The sequence below is a fragment of the Falco rusticolus genome, chromosome 6 (assembly GCF_015220075.1).
Source record: "Falco rusticolus isolate bFalRus1 chromosome 6, bFalRus1.pri, whole genome shotgun sequence".
Lineage (NCBI taxonomy): Eukaryota > Metazoa > Chordata > Aves > Falconiformes > Falconidae > Falco > Falco rusticolus.
The window spans coordinates 77,919,796-77,938,949 of NC_051192.1; the positions used below are offsets into that span (position 1 = coordinate 77,919,796).

At 42.1% G+C, this 19,154-nt stretch overlaps 1 protein-coding gene across 2 annotated transcripts in view; it reads right to left on the reverse strand.

Moving 5' to 3' along the window:
* The window catches only part of LMBRD1 (LMBR1 domain containing 1), an 80,182-nt gene extending 65,811 nt beyond the window's left edge, over window positions 1-14,371 (reverse strand). Inside the window, exons 1-3 of one of the 2 annotated variants that reach the window (XM_037392159.1) lie at window positions 14,115-14,371; window positions 13,458-13,634; window positions 3,876-3,936 (exon numbers count right to left, since the gene is read on the reverse strand). In XM_037392159.1, the coding sequence (XP_037248056.1) occupies window positions 3,876-3,936; window positions 13,458-13,634; window positions 14,115-14,177 (301 nt within the window). In that variant the 5' untranslated portion in view covers window positions 14,178-14,371. The remainder of the gene's footprint in view (window positions 1-3,875; window positions 3,937-13,457; window positions 13,635-14,114) is intronic. The other variant, XM_037392157.1, reaches the window with a different exon arrangement.
* Between the last annotated feature and the right edge of the window lie 4,783 nt (window positions 14,372-19,154).

Here is a 19,154-nt window from a genome sequence, read left to right on the forward strand (position 1 = left end):
TGAAGCACTACCACTGGAAGACTGCTTCACTGTATTGCCAGCATAACAATGGTTCCTGCCCCAGAGTCTACACAATCTTCAGCAAAAATTCCTTGGAAAGGTTGGTTTGTTTTAAAGATGTTTCTCAGACAGCAATTCCTCTCAAGTCAAAACAACTAATTTTCTGCTGTTTTGCACCATATCAATACAAAGACAACTTTTCTATGAGAAAGTTAGGCCTGGTAATACTCTTCAATAAATTACAGCAATGGTCCCTTCATTATGTTTTGGCATTTTTTTTCTAGTAGTATTCAAGAGCAAACTAGGAAATACAAAGAATAGCAAAATGCAGTAGCTAAGAGGAGCCAAAGTATCTTCAAGTAGGAAGACTGCAAGTAAAGTATCCAAGATCAACATAGTTCTTTATCTCCCTTTTAAAGGCTACAGGAGGCTCAAGAATATATTGTATTATCAGAATTCTCTTCCAACACATAAAACTTCTGCTCTTCCAGACAGTATCATATACTGGTGCATCACATAACAGCAATACCAGTAAATTGCTTAAAATGATGCTTTATTATACATTCCTTCACTTCTGCTGAGAAGTCACAAGCTACTTCAGAAAGTCTAAGATGAGTGTTTCTTCCCAAATGTATTATTCTCACATCTAACTAAAAACTTTTTAAAACAATTTTTCATCAAGACTGCAAGAACAGACATCTTTTCCTCAGTGAAAGTTAAGGAATACAAAACAGGAGTGAATTTCAAGTCAGACACTTGTTTGAAACAGGACACTTAAAGCAGTTCATCACAGTGTCAATACTACAACAAACTTTCAATTTATGTTCTGGCAAATTGCTTCTTTTTTAAAAAAAAAACCCACGCTTATTAGGAGAATGTTTCTATAGATGTAACTCCACAATATTAGTCAAGTACAGATATGCAAGTCTTCCACAGTATTTGGCATGTCTTCCCCTAGGACCAGACCATGAGAACATGTAGCTGCATTTGACTTCTGCCTACTAATTCCTAGAAGCCCAAGGTGCTTGTGTCAATGAGTCAGTATCAAACACTTGCAGTAAGCAGACAGAAGTCCATGCAGAAATTATCCAATTTATACCAAGTACTATTTTGAATGAATGCTTACTCAGGATACACCAGACAATAATTACTGCTGACCTAAGAAAATGCTTCTGTAAGAAAAAATAAACAGAAAATTGGAAGTTTAGCACAGACTTTAAAGCACACTCAAAGAAATCCCTGTAGAATTTACCAGACAGTCCTTGCTAGACTATAGTTGGGAGACACTTAACACATGCAGGTCAAGAGATCTTAGCCTACCTCACAGGAAGACTGGTATCTACTGTCATCCTTTCACAAGTCGCAAAAAACTTCACCAAAGGACACTGAACATCAAGCTCACTCCAATAAGTGGGATTTACTTACTAGAGGAAGAGCTACAGAACACAGCTCCAGGCTACTGTCAATTGTTTCAGCTTGATTCTTTGTGGTACAGAGGAGACTGTTGGACAGTTTCCAATTATAACCCTTTCTGAAAAGGTTTTTCCTTCCCAACACAAGCTGACATGCTGTTTTAGAGCATCTGCCAAGCACTGATCATTCTAGCACTGGCAGATACATTCACCACAGTTGTGTTTTATGAGAATTAACACACTAAGCCACTATGGCTTCAAAGTGATCAGTAGACTGGTTTCCTAAATAAAGCTTTTAGGCTGCTGAAGTCCCACTTCAAAATACAGTTCTTTCAAGCTTCATTCTGAAAGTTACCTCATTTATCATTCTACCAGTACAAAGCCACTCTACTTTATATGCCTAGCCAAGAAATCAGCTGGGTATGAGAGCATCGTTCATGGGGACTAACAACTTGGGGCTGGGGGGGGGGGGGGGTGGGGGGGGGGGGGGGGGGGGAGGGGGCACTTTTCTATATTTAGTGACAGCTTTTCCAGTACATTGCAAACCAGATAGTAATCCTTAACTACAACATCAGTTAAAGCACTGCCTCCAAAATTCTTGCTACAATTAGAAGTTACTTGGTTTGAAAGACAGTGACCTAAGCACCCATTATTCATACTGTAAGTTGCCAATACAGCTACAGGAGGCAAGTAAGAGCTATATAGTTAATGCTGCATTTTCAGGAGAGATAAGGACATGAATACCTGTACTGTCTTAAGTACCAAGGAAGATTTCAGTTCTGCTCATTCTGTTTATTTAAAATAACTGAAAACAAAAAGCTATGCCAAGACCAAATACTTATATAAGAAGGTATGAAGAGAAAAAAAGGAATAGTATTATGCAAGACTGGAAAAGTTGTTTAACTTATTCCTTCTCAGCTTTCATGTCACTATGCTGTGCAATGGCAGCAGGGGACCGAACCTGATGATGCAGGAGAGGCATTAAGTTGTGTTTTTATACAGGAATGATAGAGACTTCTGAAAGAGAGGTTACCTATTACTGTTCGCTTCAGTCTATCTCTTGTTCTAAAAACATGCATCAAATCCTCAAATTAAGATCACTAAAGAAAAATAATTTTAAAACCATCTATAAGTCTCTACCACCATCTGGAGGATATGCTATGAAATAAAATATTAGTCCTACAAATTTTCAAGTAGACCTGTCAAGATGAGCCAAAAACAAAAGCAGTTTTTCAAGTTTAAGGTCAGATCTGCTCCAAAAATTAGTTCAGGATTTACCAAGAGACATCTTGCTTTAAAGAGAGACTCAGTTAGCCTAAAACATCTTATAGAAACGCATCCATCACACAAATCTATAGAAAGTGGTCCACAGAAGAATTTGAAGACTATCCCACTTAGGAGTTGTGAAATTCTTGGGTTGTTAAACAAGACCTACCAAGAATAGAAAGCAAATGCAAAGCAATTCCACTATCCTATAGCAAAGAATCTTTCTGGAAGATTAACTAGTATGTAAAGAGTTGAAAATAGAGAATTTCCTTACTACTTTTGGCTTTAGGCTTCACTTAGCAACAGAAACTAGAATGTGCAGTTTTGTGGTATTACTGGCAGGCAGTAAGTATTCTGTAACTTAAAAAAAAAGTCTACTACTTAGAACCAATTATTTCCTGATCTAAAAATATATATATATATATATTCAAAAGAGCCAACCCCACAGTATTCCAAGAGGAAAAAAAACAACAAAAACACACCAAGGCTTCAGAAGTGTGACCAAAAGCAGGCAACTACCTCTGAGTTTGTATCACTGACCAAGGCAGGCATTTCACTCCAACTGAGATAAGCATCACTCCTCTACAGCTACCCCAACACATATTCATCAGTAGTAGAATTTTTCATAAGTTCCATAAGGACAACTAAAACTGATATAGAACTGGAGAGGTTTTGTGAGCAGTTATTTTATTATATTTCAGTTAAATTTTTGCTTCAGTTCTGTTGAGGATTACCACTCAAATCAACTCCTTCATGGTCCTTCACAGCAGCTGTTACTTTGAATACGGTAGTTGCTGAATGTGAACACTTAAGACACAAGTGTTGCAACTAACTTTATACACAGTAGACAGGTTTCACACTGCTGCATATGTTAACTACCATAAAAGTTACAGCAAAACCACGTATCTCCCTAAGTGGCCCTCTGAATACACACAGAGGAAACATGTTAACAGTAAATTATATGACAGAAGCCATTAACATTTTCAAGAATTGGTCTTCCATATACTTGCACTTCTGGGGGGGGGTCTTGAATGTAAAAAAAAAAAAAAAAAGTAGTAAATTCACTGAAGGGCACTAAGAATAATGTTTAACCAAAAGGGCATAACCCAGTACAACCACTAAAAACTTCATGCCTTCACTTAAAGGTCCTATTAATTGAAAAAATATAATCAAAAGTTAGAAGTTAAAAATACTTACTGTAATATCCATAAAGTACAGTGTCTTCAATTTGTCTTGAAACATTAGCATCAGCCCAATCCTAGCAATAAAGGATAGAAGCATTCAACACAAATGAAACAAAGGAACAGTTCATTCAATAGCGTTCTTCTATTACTGAAAAAACTGCTTATATGAAATGCCTACGGAAAAGCATTAAGCACCTAGTTCACCCATTTTAAGTGCTGAACTTAAGTTAGAACTAATTCACCTAACAAAGACAATTAAGGAGTGTGCTGCATTTCAGGGGAAAGACACTGCACTGATCCCTGCTGCTTGTACTCACTTTGGCTGTTAGCCGTGTATTTAAAGCTTTATTATTTTCCCCCCAGATTAAGAATTCTTAGTTACTACACATTACATTTGCAACACACAACTGAAATATAATTTTAGTGAATATCATTTCTAGCAGCTAACAATTTTTCTTCTATACTTAGTATTTAAGTGGCACTCAAAACAACTGTCTTTACTAAACTTTTTTTTCTACATATCAGACAAAGCAGCTACCGAGTCTGAAGCTCAGCCTGAACAGTTCTTCAAAATATTTTGTAAGACAACTGGATATATGGTTATTTGCAGTTCTAGCCCTTTTTTCTGGGCTCTGAGCATTGCAGTTGACACTAAGCTTCAAAGTCAAGTCCTTGCAGGGACATAGCTGTCCTCAGGATGAGTCTTCTACAAAACCTAACATAATGGTAGGCTTGGAAGCAGCGTGGTACTTTAAAAAAAGACTGCACAGACAACTAAGTTGTATGAGTCGCTCAGCACAGTAGTTGGATGCATTGGATTTAATTTTATAATTAACACATTTACATCTGCTTTGCAACTCTTTAGAAAATATGCACGTGCAAAGCATTAGTGGAGGGACCCAATCAAGTCAAGGATCCACTCATTTTGAAGTCAATACCTCTCAATCAAAAAAGCATTAGTTTCACATCAGTAAGGCTGACACTGAGAATTGCTAAAAAAGCAGCCCCAAAATCCCACTTGAGGCCAATATCCACATTACTGAATGTCAGTCACACACAAACTGGAATTTAGAGACACCTTCTAAAAAGATGACACAGAATCAAGGTAAAAATGTTTTCTGGATGAAACTCAATAGATAGGGCAGAGTCAAATTTGATCAACAGAATTTACTTTGTTAGGCTTCCAAATCGGGAAGAAATTCATTCTGTACAGATGGCCCTTTCTAAGGTATCAAACATCTATTTTTCAAGCCTAAATATGAATAGCATATAAAGATCCATATTCTTCTGAAAACCTCTACAGTACTTCACTTCCTGTTAACTTCTCTACTTGGCAGCACTACAAGAGAATCACTTATTAAAGAACACAAATACATGGAGATAGATATTAAAAAAATGCAGTTCTAAAGAATTACTGGCTACAGAGCACTAGTAGGTGTAAATGACTGGGCATATAGGAAGAAGCATAGGACAGTTTCATACAGGGAAGATTTTACAGACCAGAAAGAACATCAAGTAGTTTTGGCAGCTCTCTAGTGTGTTGTGTAATTCCCGCAGTATCTTTATAACAGGGTCTCTTAAGATAATCATTGAATGCTTTGGGTTGAAAGGGACCTTCAAAGATCAGATAGTCCAACCCCCCTACCACAGGCAGGGTCATCTAGATCAGGTTGCTAAAAGCTCTGTCCAGCCTGACCTTGAACACTTCCAGCAATGGGTCATCCACAACTCCTCTGGGTAACCTGTTACATAGTCTCGCGACAAAACCACGCCTTCATGTCCAATGTAAATCTACCTTATTTCAGTTTAAATCTATTGCCCCTTGTCCTGTCACTACAGGCTCTGGTCAAAAGCATTTCTCCATCTTTCTTATAAGCCCTCTTCGTATATTGAAGGATTGCAATAAGGTCTCCCTGGAGCCTTCTCCAGACTGAACAACCCCAACTCTCTCAGTCTCTCTTCATGAGAGGTACTCCAGCCCTCCGGCCATTTTTGTGGCCCTGCTCTAACAACTCTGGCTTGTACTGTGGGCCACAGAGCTGGACACAGTACACAGTGCATGATATACACAGGACTTCGATCACAGAACAGCTATGACTAAAATCTGTGTATACAGACACAACAGTACTTGGACACGAGATTGGCAAATAGCTTTTTATAGTGCTCAGTTGTAGCTTACAAACTTATTTTTATTACTTATCCACCCAATTTAAGCCATCATCTCCTTCTTCAGAAGTATAAGCCTTTACTTTAGTTTGACCAAGACTTGCATTACATGAATGCTCAAGTTAGCTTCAGAAAAAAATAGTATCCTAAATCAGTAACTTTTTTCTACTTGATACTACACATACTAGCAGAGCTTAGACACTAACTGCATCCAGTCTTGAGTTTCTGGCCTAAGCACCGAATATCTTTACATAATACCAAGGGGCAGACTTTTCCTGAAGTCCCTATCCAAAAATCATACTAATCAAGAAGCCACAACTCTTGAGAGATATTAGTAGAGTAACATATCTCAAATCTTTCCACAGAACTGCAGGAGATGCATGTATACATGTTAAGATTCAGATCCTAAAGCTCCAAATGTAACAGCATTGATATGCCTTATTTGAACAGTAAAAGCCTATCTTTCAGAACTGCATTACTCCATCCTGGGGATACACTCAGAGAATAGAAGGGAAATACAACTGCAGCTATGTTGGTAACTGCAACTAGCCAGAAGGCTCAAGTCAAATTCTTGCCCCCAGTCCCTTTCTTCTCCTTGAGAGGAACTATTGGTTTATGGAAACTAAATGTTTTGTAACATGATGGTTGGCAGACAAACTCAGGGATTGAATCCAGAGGTCTAAACCCATCTGTACAGCTTGAACATATTCCAGAATTGTTCAAGTCTTGTGGGATCCAACCTTTGTGTAGTCAAGATCAAGAAAGTAGTTATCCAGGAACAAAATTCTTCACAAGCTAGCTATTGGAGCCACCCAGCATTACTGAATAGGTGAAGAAAGATCCAGTACTGTCAAAGCTCCTTCCAATTTCCATGCGCAGGCTTTTTTCAAACTGGTAAACTAAACACCTTTCAGTTGTTGTAAAATGCATGCAATGGTACAGAGCATATGAAAAAGGGAAGTGAGCATACTCCTTAAGGACTACACACAATAAGACTTTTAAAAGTTTAAGACTTGCTTTATCAGTTCTTTCAGAACTGCCTAAACTCTCATGGAATATGGGCTTGATGACATACCATACACTTCATTTTTCCTTGCATCTCAGAAAATCAGCACCATCTTCCATCATATTACTATATTATAACTTCCAGCAGGCCACTTGACATTAAATTTTTGATGTTCACTGTCCAAAATAAATGATTACCATCCAACTGGAATTTGAGTAGAAAAGTACACATGCATTTTGTCATCTAATCAACAACAACAATAAAAGGATGAAAAATATTTTAGCAGAAGGGACAGAAACAAGACCTTAAGTGTCCGCAGGTACACAATAAGCCCAGTCTTTGAAGACTGTGAGGCTTAAGCCCAACAGCATTTCAACTGAAACATTTCTAGGCATTTGTATGAAAACAAACACAGAACATTGATGTGTTTAAATTGCCTAGTGTTAAAAGTTAAGGAAATGCATTGCTTTAGTTACGCTTAAGGGAAAAGAAAGACTTAACTGAACAGGTGGCACTATTTACTTCCAAGTAAGTGTTTGAAAAGGTCTCTCCCATGAGCAATGGAGACATCCAAAACCCACACCAACCAAGAATATGCAAGAAGAGCAACAGTAAGACCTGAAGTTTAAGTGGCACAGCTGTTTTACAGAAGATTTAGCTAGCAATTGAAACTGAACAGGTTAACTGCCAAAAAGCTGCCTCTCCTCCAACACCAGAAATGCATTAATAACACTCAAAGTTCTACATCTGTATCCTGTTATAAAACATTGTAATTTCTTTTCATTTTGTTGCTCAAATTAAGTTGTGTACAGGACTATAGTAATAGTAGGAAACGTACCTTACAGCATATTAAGATATTGAGATATCTTGCATCTTACATCTTTTAATGTAAAGATGTATGCATCACCATTGTGTATGTGCCTGAATTTATAAACTCTGCACAAGAAGAATCTGTAATGCAAGCCAATTTAATAGTATATCATATCTATTATGTCAGCTGAAGCCCCACATTTACACAAACTAAGGAGGTAAAAATCCTTATTCTAATTGGCAAATTATCCATATGCACACATCAGCAACTCAAAAGCAATAACCAGTTCACCTGAGCTGTTTCAAAAGCTAGTGACAGCAGCACTGTCTTGTCAAAAGCAAGAAGCACTGCTACCTAGTGTCAGAGTTGACACCCTCAGCAGCAGCACTGATATTTCAGGTAGATAGGTATATGAATTTACTGAATGAGAACATCCAGGACTCAGTCGAGAGCTCATCTGGACAGCCTCTAGATCTAGTCTGTTTTCTTCTCCATTCATTATGGCCTAAGATTACAATATATACAGGAAACACCTCAGAAGCACAGTAGGTTAGGAAGGTGAGAATTCATTACTGCCTTCAACAGTGGTTTAAGATGTGAAAATGTGACCACAAATCTTTTTCAGATCTGCAGAATTCATGTACTCTGAACTACTCTACTGTACTCCATTTTGTTCCATGCAGTTTAGCAAGCATACATCCTATTACCTTTAAAATACCTGTAACAATGCACTGTATCAATAGATAAAGAAATCAACAAGTATGTTCACCTACATTAGGCTACTATTCTTAAGTATTCCTTAACACAAGCCATGAAGCATTCAGGAAACTGAAATACATTTACAAGTGTAAGAAGTAAATAGATTAGTAAAATGTTGTTATGTAAATAAGAATATAAAAAGGCAGTTTAAGACACTTATAGTTTACCTGAATGCTAAAACCAAAGCAAAGCTCCCTCAAAAGATTTATTTTATAATTGTGATTAAGCTACGAAGAACACTTGCCTCTCCCAGTAATCACTAAGCAGAGTCTTCCTTCTCCCCATAACTGTATCCAGTTAGTGACTTACGTTAACATACTTCAACAGAACAGTACTATTCAAATGGTACAGAAAACTTCCCCAAACAAAAGCCATACAAGCTAATGTGACATTTCTGACCTTCCCCACTTTTTGGTGAGGGAATAGCCATGAATTTCATTCTTTTGTCCCTGTTAAAGGGGACATTTCTACTGTCACTGCTGGACCCTGCAAGAATTTCATGAGTACCCAGTGAAGAGGGCTCCCACTCTCCACAGGTGTACCTTGGTAGAGCTTCAAGTGCTGTAACAGTCCAGATTTCAGTATTCATTAATATAATCAAATGTAGATGAAGCAGTCATTGTGCTGATTAGCCTCTCCCAACACAGCCAACAAAAGAAAGACACAGTAGTAAAGACTGAAGAGTGGGTCACAGCATGTTTAGATAAAGAAATTTCATGTTCAGGTCTTGGATCTTCCAGCCTGTTACCTCCAAAACATGGCAGAGCCAGGATTTTGACAGCCAGATGGAAGGTAACATCCAGAAACAGGCATACCTCAGCCACATCTGGCTCCCATGAATATTTTGGCCAAGTACTGTTACTTCACAAGTAGCAATCCCTACTCAGGACAGGAAGCATGGTCTCAGTTGATGATGATTTCTCAGCTAACACCATTCTAGAATAAAGAAATCTGACATTTATAAATGGTTCTGTATTCTGAGCAACCACATAATGAGCTTCCCCCAAGAAGAAAACAGTCTTAATAGAATGGTCTGCAAAAAGGATCTCCCATTAAGCAGATGCTACTCCCTGAATCCTTAAGGGCACAACAGGCTTTTAACTTTTCAGACAGACACCCAAGGTTTGTGAGGTATTCAAACCAGGCTGAAAAAAATGCCACTGGCTTTTAGCTTCATATAGTAGCAAGTATCTGTACATTAAAAAAAAAAAAAAAAAAAAATATCACACCGTCTCCCCTGCCTTCTGCTGCAACAAGAACAGATTTAAAAAGACAGCTTGGTGATGATAACATCATTGTGTCGAGCAGCGTTCCTGTCACAAGACCACATCAGCTATGTTTTATGTTTATCAGACTTGTAGGTCAGACCCAGAGGTCTTGGGCTCCAGCAGCAATCTTAAGTCTTTAAGCAAAGGTGAGGTTTTCTGTTCTAAAGTGCTTGTCATAAATCAAACAAGCTTTCAGAACAAACAGATCAGATCCAGCTGGATGCGTTTGAAGTCCATTGCATAAACTAAAGCACTGTCAATGAAAATAGTCAAAACCTTCAAGATAAGTGGTGCTGGTGAGTATTATCAGGAATTTTCTTACAAGGTACTGAAGTTCTTTTGATTAGTACTAGAACCAAAAGCATGCTTTCCTACTTAACAGCACTATGAATCAAAGTAATCCCAGCCTCTAGAAAAAGTGTTGTCACAATGAATTCTATTTGTACATAATAGCCACTCAGGTCCATGTATCACTGCTCCATTCCTAAGGGACTACACAACTACCACACATACAACTTCTATACCAAAACGGCTCAATTCACTCCCTACAGAAGCCTTAGGACCATATTTGATAAATCTCACAAAATATGGCAAGGCAACAGATGCAAAATGCCACAAGCCACTTCTTTACAGTAAAGAAAACCTTAACTGTATTATTTAAACAGTATATTAAGTTTAACAGTCCTGTGGAAATGGATTAAACCTCAGATTTAACAAAGGCTGACCAAGGTATAGTAAGCAGCCCCTGTCAAGGAAGACACCTGAAAACACATGATGTAAAGAAGGCCTACACAACACTATTTGAAGTGTTTCTGTATCCAGAAAGCAGAATCATTTTGACAGCCTTCAGAGAATGGTGATCTCCCTGGGTACTACACTTCAGACAATTAAACCAATTCTTGTAGCCAGGACACATACCTTCACCTGCCACCAAACACACAATTCACAACGAGAACTTTGACCCATCACACTGTGCCTTCAGTTTAACCTCTGCTATTTTAGCATGCTTCTCCAAGTTTGCTGGAAGTTTGTTCAGAGAAAAGCCTCAAGAACATCTACAAGTTTACTAACAGGGTCAGACACATTATAAAGTAATTGGAAGTCCACATATATTACCTCTTCCTTTTAAGTCGATTATCTTTGACTTTTTTATCTCTGATAACTGGGAATTACAGTTGGGAGGTGAAGAGTACATATAGCAAAAGAAAATTGTTTACCTAGGACCTGGGTAACTGCCACTACTCTTTTGGTATATGTCTGAAATCATCCAGTTGGAAGTTTTTTTGATGAACTAATGATATATCTACAGAGAATATTATCCACATCTGCTACCTGGATCTGCCTCAAAAATTCACTGAGAAGAGTCTAATGAGGATTTGACTCACTCTGACCACCCAAAATAACAAAGGATTCTTGCCCATGTCATGGTCCTTCAGACCCCAGTACCAGTTGTAGGGGCTTGGTTTGAAGGAATGATGCAGAGCAACGGCAGTAGCCTCTTGGAAATATTCTGAACCAAATCCAGTCCTACTTGTGAAGCAGTAGCAGAAAAGCACATGTTGACCAGGACAGTGTCAAGAGCTTTAACAATTCATGAAGTCCTTATGTTAAGATGCTGTCAGCCTCTTAACTTGACATTACTCCTAAACTGAAATTACCAAATCAATAAAGCTCTGTGTTTAGTTACAGGTGTAAGCGTTCTAACTGACTTCAGATGTACTCAACTTTTATGAGGAAAGCCATGTTAATATTTCTATATCCCAACTTCAACACTTGTGTTAGATCAAACATATTAATATCAGAAGATCTCATGTCATTATTGCAAAACTAGAAACTCATTTAGCTGAGCCTTAAAAGAGAAAGAAGAATTCTTCTGCAAGGCAATATAGAACAATTTTATTTCAACAGGTCAACATTAGGAACTAAGCAGAACCAAGCACCCTCAGAACCACAGGGAAAAAGGTACTTTGAAGAAATAAAAGCTTTACCACAAGCATGAGAGCTTACTTTTGGGTATAATTTTTAAACAGAAGCTACCCACGCCATCACACCACAGCATGTGGCCATTAAGAAAGAAATCTAGCTCAAGAAAAACAGTATTTTGAGAAATCTTCCTTCTATTAATCATACTTCCTTGAATAAGACTGTAGTGAGTGCATGACCACATCTGACCTCCTACTCTCCTGAAAGGCTTGTTTCTCAAATCAGAGGATGCATACATTAACAGCAGGTCTCCTTTGCAACACAAAATTCTGCTCAGTGCCCCGCAAAAGTACGTTTTTCAGATGGGCCCAGTTAAAGCATTATTTCTCTATCTACCGAAGCTCAATATATTTCTAAATACTCAGTATTCTCATTGAACTGCTAGTATTGTGAAATATGAAAGGTCTCTTCCATCTTTTCTACCCATTTTAACTCCAAACAAAGTCTGAAGACACAAATTTTTAACAATAACATGGAACAATAGCTTAAATTATTCTGCACTGCCATTAAGCAATAAATATGATAAAAATCACATCACAGTTCAATTCTAAAGGCTTCTTATGACTTGCATTTACACGAGCACCAGCCAAAAGGCATTCTATTGGCTGCAAGCTAGTTCTGAAGATCTAGCATGACCTAGGTTTTCCTTTGGAAGTGGGGCTAGAAGGGGATACAGTTTGAGTCTAGTGTGCAGGCATTTACATCTGCCCACTCTCTCATTTGTCTCAGGATCATATCTTTTACAATAGATCCAGGTAGGCTCCAAACTAAACGATGCTCTCACTAAAATTATTAATATGCTCCAGTTCAACCCATTTTTAATAGCGGTATCCTCCCAAAGACACTAGGTCACTACCTTCAAGAACCAAGAACTTTCCTTGAAAATGAAACAGGCCAATGCTTGAAGTCTTGGGAAGAACTCACAGTAGAGCTGACTACAATGAGCGCTCATCTCACAAAGAACATTTTGCACAGCAACCCCCTACAGTTTAAATTTTTTAAAATATTAGTTCAGTTAAGGCAGTATCAGTTAAGAAGAAATACTATGTATTCCCCTCCCCCAAGGCTTTTTTTTCCAGCATTCCCTCTTTTAAAAAAGTGCTTGTTAACTCAGGCTGTGCATTATAGGCAGATTAACACAGTAAAAAATTATGTCTTAGTGTTTCAGATCCAGAATAAGAGAATACTGGCAAAAGAGACACTCAAAATAATCTTAAACTGCAAATGGGCAACACAGTTTGGTTTTGAACAATGGGACAACAAATTCCATTCTACAATGCCACGTTACGGTGTACTAAAAAGCAACATTTAAGAGATTTCTTTTTATCTTCAGTATGGTATACACACTCCTTTTAGCACAAAAGGGAGTAAGTGCCTGGAAATGAGCAGAATGTCAAAAATAAGTAGAAGTAAAACCTGAAATCCATTTCAAACAATAAACAGAACTGAGTGTTGTGTTCACAGTACTAGTTCCCAGCTTTCCAAAAAGCTCAGGGACTGGAACAGGTATTAGCATGGGTTTTAAACACATTGACAACTTAAGAACATCCTCTCAACGCAAACACTTCTTCTGAGGAGAATAACATTTGTAGGAGTACATACCTTAAACGTACCATTTTTGGTTTTCATATATGAAACCAAAAAGATATCCACTGGTAGTAGTGCTGATGAGATAAGAGCAACTGCCAACGCAAAGATCGCTGTTATGGTAGAAATCACTTCGCTTTCCCGCCGACTCTGGTACTTGCGCACATAAACCCAGCAGAAAATCAGAATGGCCTGAAACACGCAGGGACAAACAGTCATGAGTGGAATAATAAGGATGTGAGAAAGTAGGCACTGAAAACAGACCCTGTATCTGACTGGCACACTCCATGACATCAACACACTTTTCACCCGAGTCCTGTGCATCAGCACTACAGTCACCGCACACAATTCACTCTTTGCGCCTTCGCTAAGAGCCCGAGCAGCTGCGAGCGCAGCGCGGACAGCAGACGAGCCAACGCACAAGCAGGCGGCGCCCATCGCGCCGCCAGGACGGCGGGAGCCCCGCACGGCCGGCTCGGGCTCTGCCCCGCGGGCGCGCTGCCACACCGGGCCGGGCGACGGGGGCGCAGGCCGAGGCAGGAGGCACAGCCGGCCCGGGAGGGCTGGCGGGGAGCAGGGCGGGGATCCCGCAAGCCCCGGGGAGGAGAAGGGGGGGACTGGGGCAGCCGCACGACTCGGCCGAGCCCCAGCCGCGGGACAGCCGGCTCTCACCAGCAGCGCCAGGCCAAAGAGGCACCATCCCGTCAGCAGCTCGGAAGCGGCGGCCGCCGCCATCTTCGCTTCCGGCAGCAAAAGCGTGCCCGCCCCCCCGAGGCGGGGACTTTTAACGGGGCGGGTATCACGTCACCGAGGGGACTGTCTGTAGCGAGCGCCGGGAGCGGCGTCACGCGCTTGTGAGGTGACATTAGCAGCTGGTCCGCTCCGCGCGTCCCGCCACCGGCGCGGCGGGCAGCAGCGAGGGCCCGCACGCAGGGACCGCCCGCCGCAGCGCTCTGTGACGTGGGGGGAGGTGGCGCGAGCCAGCGGCCGCGCGCTGCCGGGGGCCCCTCCCACGCCCGGGCTCCGCCGCCGTCCCGCAACCGAGCGCGGCGTCGCGGAGCGGGAGCGGGGCGCGCAGGGCACAGCAGGGGGATGCCCCAAACCACTGCGGGGGCGGGGCGGGGGCCGCGGCCGGGTGTCCTCACCCCCGCTCCCGCGTGGGGCTCTCCGTGTTTGCCCGGCCCGTGGGGGCTCCCGCTTAGCGGGCAGCGGGAGAGGGGGTTTGGGGGGACGCAGCGAGAGGCGGCGGGCACTCTCCCTGTAGGATTGTTGCTTTTTTTCTGTAAAAGTTCCCGAAATGTTTCCCTACGTCACGTACAGCTTCCCGGAGCTGCCCGCCAGGTGTGCGGGCTCCGTCAGCGGCGCTCAGCCCCGCGGCCACACGCGGGGACGCTTTGGCGGGGCGAGGGGCGCAGGTGACCGTAGCTGTCACGCGCGAGACTGGGAGGCGGAGCCGCGCGGGCTGGGAGCGTCGCCCGCATCGGGCTGCGGGGGGGCTGCGGGGGCGCTGCGGGGGCGGCCTCCCGCCCTGACGCCTCCGCCCTGGGCGTGACGTCACCGAGACGGCGCCGAGGAGCGCTCGTGGCCGGCTCCTACCGTCGAGGGCGGCCCGTGGCGTCGCTCGGGAGCAGCCCCCGCCTCAGGGCGGCTTTCCCGCGGCGTGAGGCGGCCGTGAGTTCAGCGGCGGGTGCTGGGGGAGGCTCGGAGCCCGCCGGGAGGGGCCGTGGGGCGGCTGGTGCCGGCCTGTGGGGGCGGGAGCGGCCTGTGGGGGCGGGAGCGGCCTGTGGCGACAGACGCGACCCCAGGGCACGATCGTGGTCGTGCAAAAAGCTTCGCCTCAGCGACGCTGCCAGCCGGTGCGAAGGTGGCCTTGGGGAGGGAGTCAGTGTGCAGTTAGGTGGCCCTCAGGGGGGCTCCTGGCTTTCAGGCTGTGGATTTGGTGGCGCGGGGAGTGGGAGAGGTGCACCTGGCAGGTGCCGACCTTTGTCTTGGTCTTTAACTTGCTGTGAGCGCTTCGTGCGGGTCAGGTGTGAAGGAGGCAGTGGGAGTGCCCCAGGGGGTAGCCGGGAGCCATGCTGTGGGGCACAGGCTGCTGTGCTGGGCCGCTCTTTGGCGTGCGGGTGGCTCGGCGCTGAACGCGTGCACGAGCTTTCTTGGTTGATCGGCCTCAGTACAGGGGGGCTTGCAGAGCTGCAGGAAGGGACCTGCTGGGGGCAGGGGCACCCACATTCTCATCCTGAAGTAGGTTGCAGTGTTTCCATTTGCCGTGAGAACAAAGGTACTTACGAGCCAACTAAGAGGTTGCTGAGATTGAGGCAGGTTTGTAGTCTTGTGAGGAGAGGCAGGGTTGGGGCAGGGGGAGCTCGGGCCTGGCGCAGCAAGCTTCCCATTGCTGTGAGGCCAGTGTGGGTGACAAGAGCTGGTGGTGGCAACAGTGCCCACGAGCTGGGTGTGAGGCTGGGTGGGTGATGGGACTTCTCATGCTTTCGTATCCTTGAAAGCAGGGATCTGTTGGTGAAGGAGTTGTGAGAGCCTTACCCTAGACTGGTTTTTGCCTTTGCTGAGCCTCAGTTTATTATGAGCACTATATATGAGACAGTAGTATGTGGTGGTTGTTAAAGAAAACATATTTTGAATTAAGAAATTTGACGTGCTGAAGCTGCTAAATGGCAGAACCAGGCCTCGTCTCTTGTATAGCCCTAATCCAAGGCTGGTTTAAAACTTAGTCAAGTTAATCAGTAGGAGAATAGAGAAACTATAGATGGTCAATTTGTATACACAGATGCTCTCAGAAATGCAGGTGCTTTTAGAAAAAAAGATAGTATATGTGAATAGGAATTGCTTGTTCAAAGACTAAGTGTGCTTGAAGGACTGTGTGAGTTAAAGCAGCAGAAAGAAGATCATGATCCAAGGAGGACCTTGGAACCGAGGCAGAGATGGGAACCAAATAGATGAATCAAGTGGGACAGGATCAGGTGATAGATTGGCAGAACTGACAAGACCAAAGGAAACTTCTAAAACCTTTGGACATTGACTAATGGTTTGGTAAGTGTATATAAGATGTGCTGCATCCCTTTGTTCTCTGCCACTCACAGGTGGTGGCCCAACTCTGAGCTGTGATTAAAACAAGCCTAGTGGTATCCACATCTCTGTGAATTTTTCCTTGTAACGGTGTTCCTGAGCTATATCTGGGGCATCTCAGGTGTGTGTTCAGGTGGATTTGTTCTCTTAAGAGAAGGTATCTGATGGTGTGTGTGGTGGAACAGCTTTGCGATGAAGTGACTGATGTCTTTGCTGGGCTTCAACTTACTGTCAAAGTGTTGTGTGCTAGCACTCACAAGCTATTCATAGGGCGGCTGGGGGTGGCAGGAATTCATATGGGCTTGCAAGAAAGTACCTGCGTTTGGGAGTACTGAAGAGCTGGAAGTTTCTACTCAGAGCAGTGGACATATGCTGTACTTCTGTGTTTGTTGCCAGGACGTTGTGGAGGGCGCTGGCATGTAGCAGCATTCATGAACCAAGTGATAACGGAGTTGAGGAGGGCTCTTGAGAGCCTGTAAACCTTGCAGGGGCTGTGTTGGCTCATGGAGTGAATTGTTGCTTGCAGGGACAAATACCTGTAATGTGTTAACTTACTGTGAGGGCAGTGCAGGTGGAAGTGGAGTACAGTGGTTATTCAAAAGCTGCTTGCATGGTTGGTCATGGCTGTTGCAGTGTTGCAAGAAAGGCCCTGCTGGTGGAGAGGTGGTGTTGTTGGGGAGGCTCGTTTCTTGACGAGCAAGCAGATGCTTGTGCTGGGTTTCCATTTGGTGTGAGAGCACAAGCAGTAGGCAGGTGACTGTCATGCTCATGAGCCAAGTGAAGGACAGTTCATGGCAGTCTAGGTGGGCTTGTAGTCTGATGTGAAGAGCAGCAGATACTATATAATTAATCACAGGTCAGTAAGCAGAATGTTTTCTATGTTGTCTTAGATCTATTTTGTAAAAAATATATAGCTATTAATATGTATGTATTATCTCTACCACAGAAAATATTTCCCTGGATGTCATTACTATTAAATATGTATGTTATAATTCAGAATTGCCCTAGAACCCATGAAGAATTAAAACCTTAAAGAACAGCATTAAAAATAAACTATTCTCAAGTGGGAAGGTAAGTAATTTGCCCTTGGAGTATATGAAGATTTTATGTTTTCTACAGCATTACATACCTTTAACAATAAAATATTGAAACACCAAATACCAGAGAAGTAGTTAAGAATTAAGGGTGGTGTAAAAAAAAATAAAAAAATCTATAGCTATATGCTACCACAAATGTTTTTGTATTGACTGAAATGGTTACATAAACCAAATAACAGTAACAGAAAAAGACTATTTTGCGTCTTTTGTCACAATCTTCCTGTATTTTTGCAGTAAATAGTACTTCTAAAGAAATTAGCATCACTTTGTCAGATCCATTCTTATTTAGTAAATATGGTTGCTAACCTAGTCTTACCTGGGTAACAGGTGAGGTTTTCAAGGTTTCAGTGGAAAAAAAATCACATCCCTATATGAAAGATTTACTGTAACTCATAGTTTAAAGGAAGAGCTCTAGTATTGGTCAGAGTGGAAGTAATAGGTTTATATGTACAGTGTAGGCAAAATGTAAGTTCAATGCCATGTTTACCACTAGCTATCTGAATATGTTTTCTTTATTCGCTAGAACTCTAAGTCTATAAATTCAAAGTATTTCTTTCCTTATTCTAATGAAATCGTCAGATCTTTATATGAAGAGTGATCTAGAAACGGAATTCAGGGGGTCAACTTCAGAATATTTTCTTTTTTACTTTTGTATGGGACACTGAAGATACCAGGTACATGCAAAAATGTAAAAATACCACAGTTTAATAGCAAAGTTAGTATTTTTTTAAACTGTTCAAATTGTGACCTTTCTCTTGTGCAAACCTAAGTCCTATAAACTTAAGTCTTAAAAACAGTTTACAGTTGATGCATTGACTTTTGTGATATCTTCTGGAGACAAAAAATTCATCCCTTGTTTAGTATTCCTGGAGGACCCAAGGCTAACATTTTTCATGGCTGTATTGACACAGCTCTGTCTGTAAGAGGGTGCTCACAGATAAATTTGAGGTCAGATTTCTGATTATTCACAATATCTATTGACAGGACCACCCCTGAGGATAAGTTGGTTAGACATTTTTTGGCATGCTAGGGCTATGTTTGTCTTGTGCAGTTACTGTAGACAGCGCCTAGGATGGCTACTGTTTGTAGTGCCCCAAGTCTACCTGCACTTTACTCAATTGTGTTATGTCATGGGGTGAAAATGAACAACTACAGGACAAAACTCCGTAAAGCACATTGATCGTTAAGACAAATTAATGAGGTCAAGAAATAAGAGATGAGGCAGTTGGTCGTCAGTGCAGAAGAAACATCTCTGCTCTGCACAAATAGAGGAGGCCAGAAGAGCAGGTGTATATTTTGCAGAGAGTTATTGTTTGAGAGAAGGTAGGGGGCTGTGGTGTGGTATGGCCAGGCAGTGAAGTGCCTTCATTCATACCAAAGTTACTGATCACCTCTCAGCTGAAAGATAGTGTGGTGCCATGCTGAGTGCTTGGGATCCTCACGATCAGTAGATCTAGTCTCAGCTGCAGCGGTGTATACCAGTGCTATGTTTCCAACAATGGAGTTAAGCTATCACGGCTTATAAGATGAACCT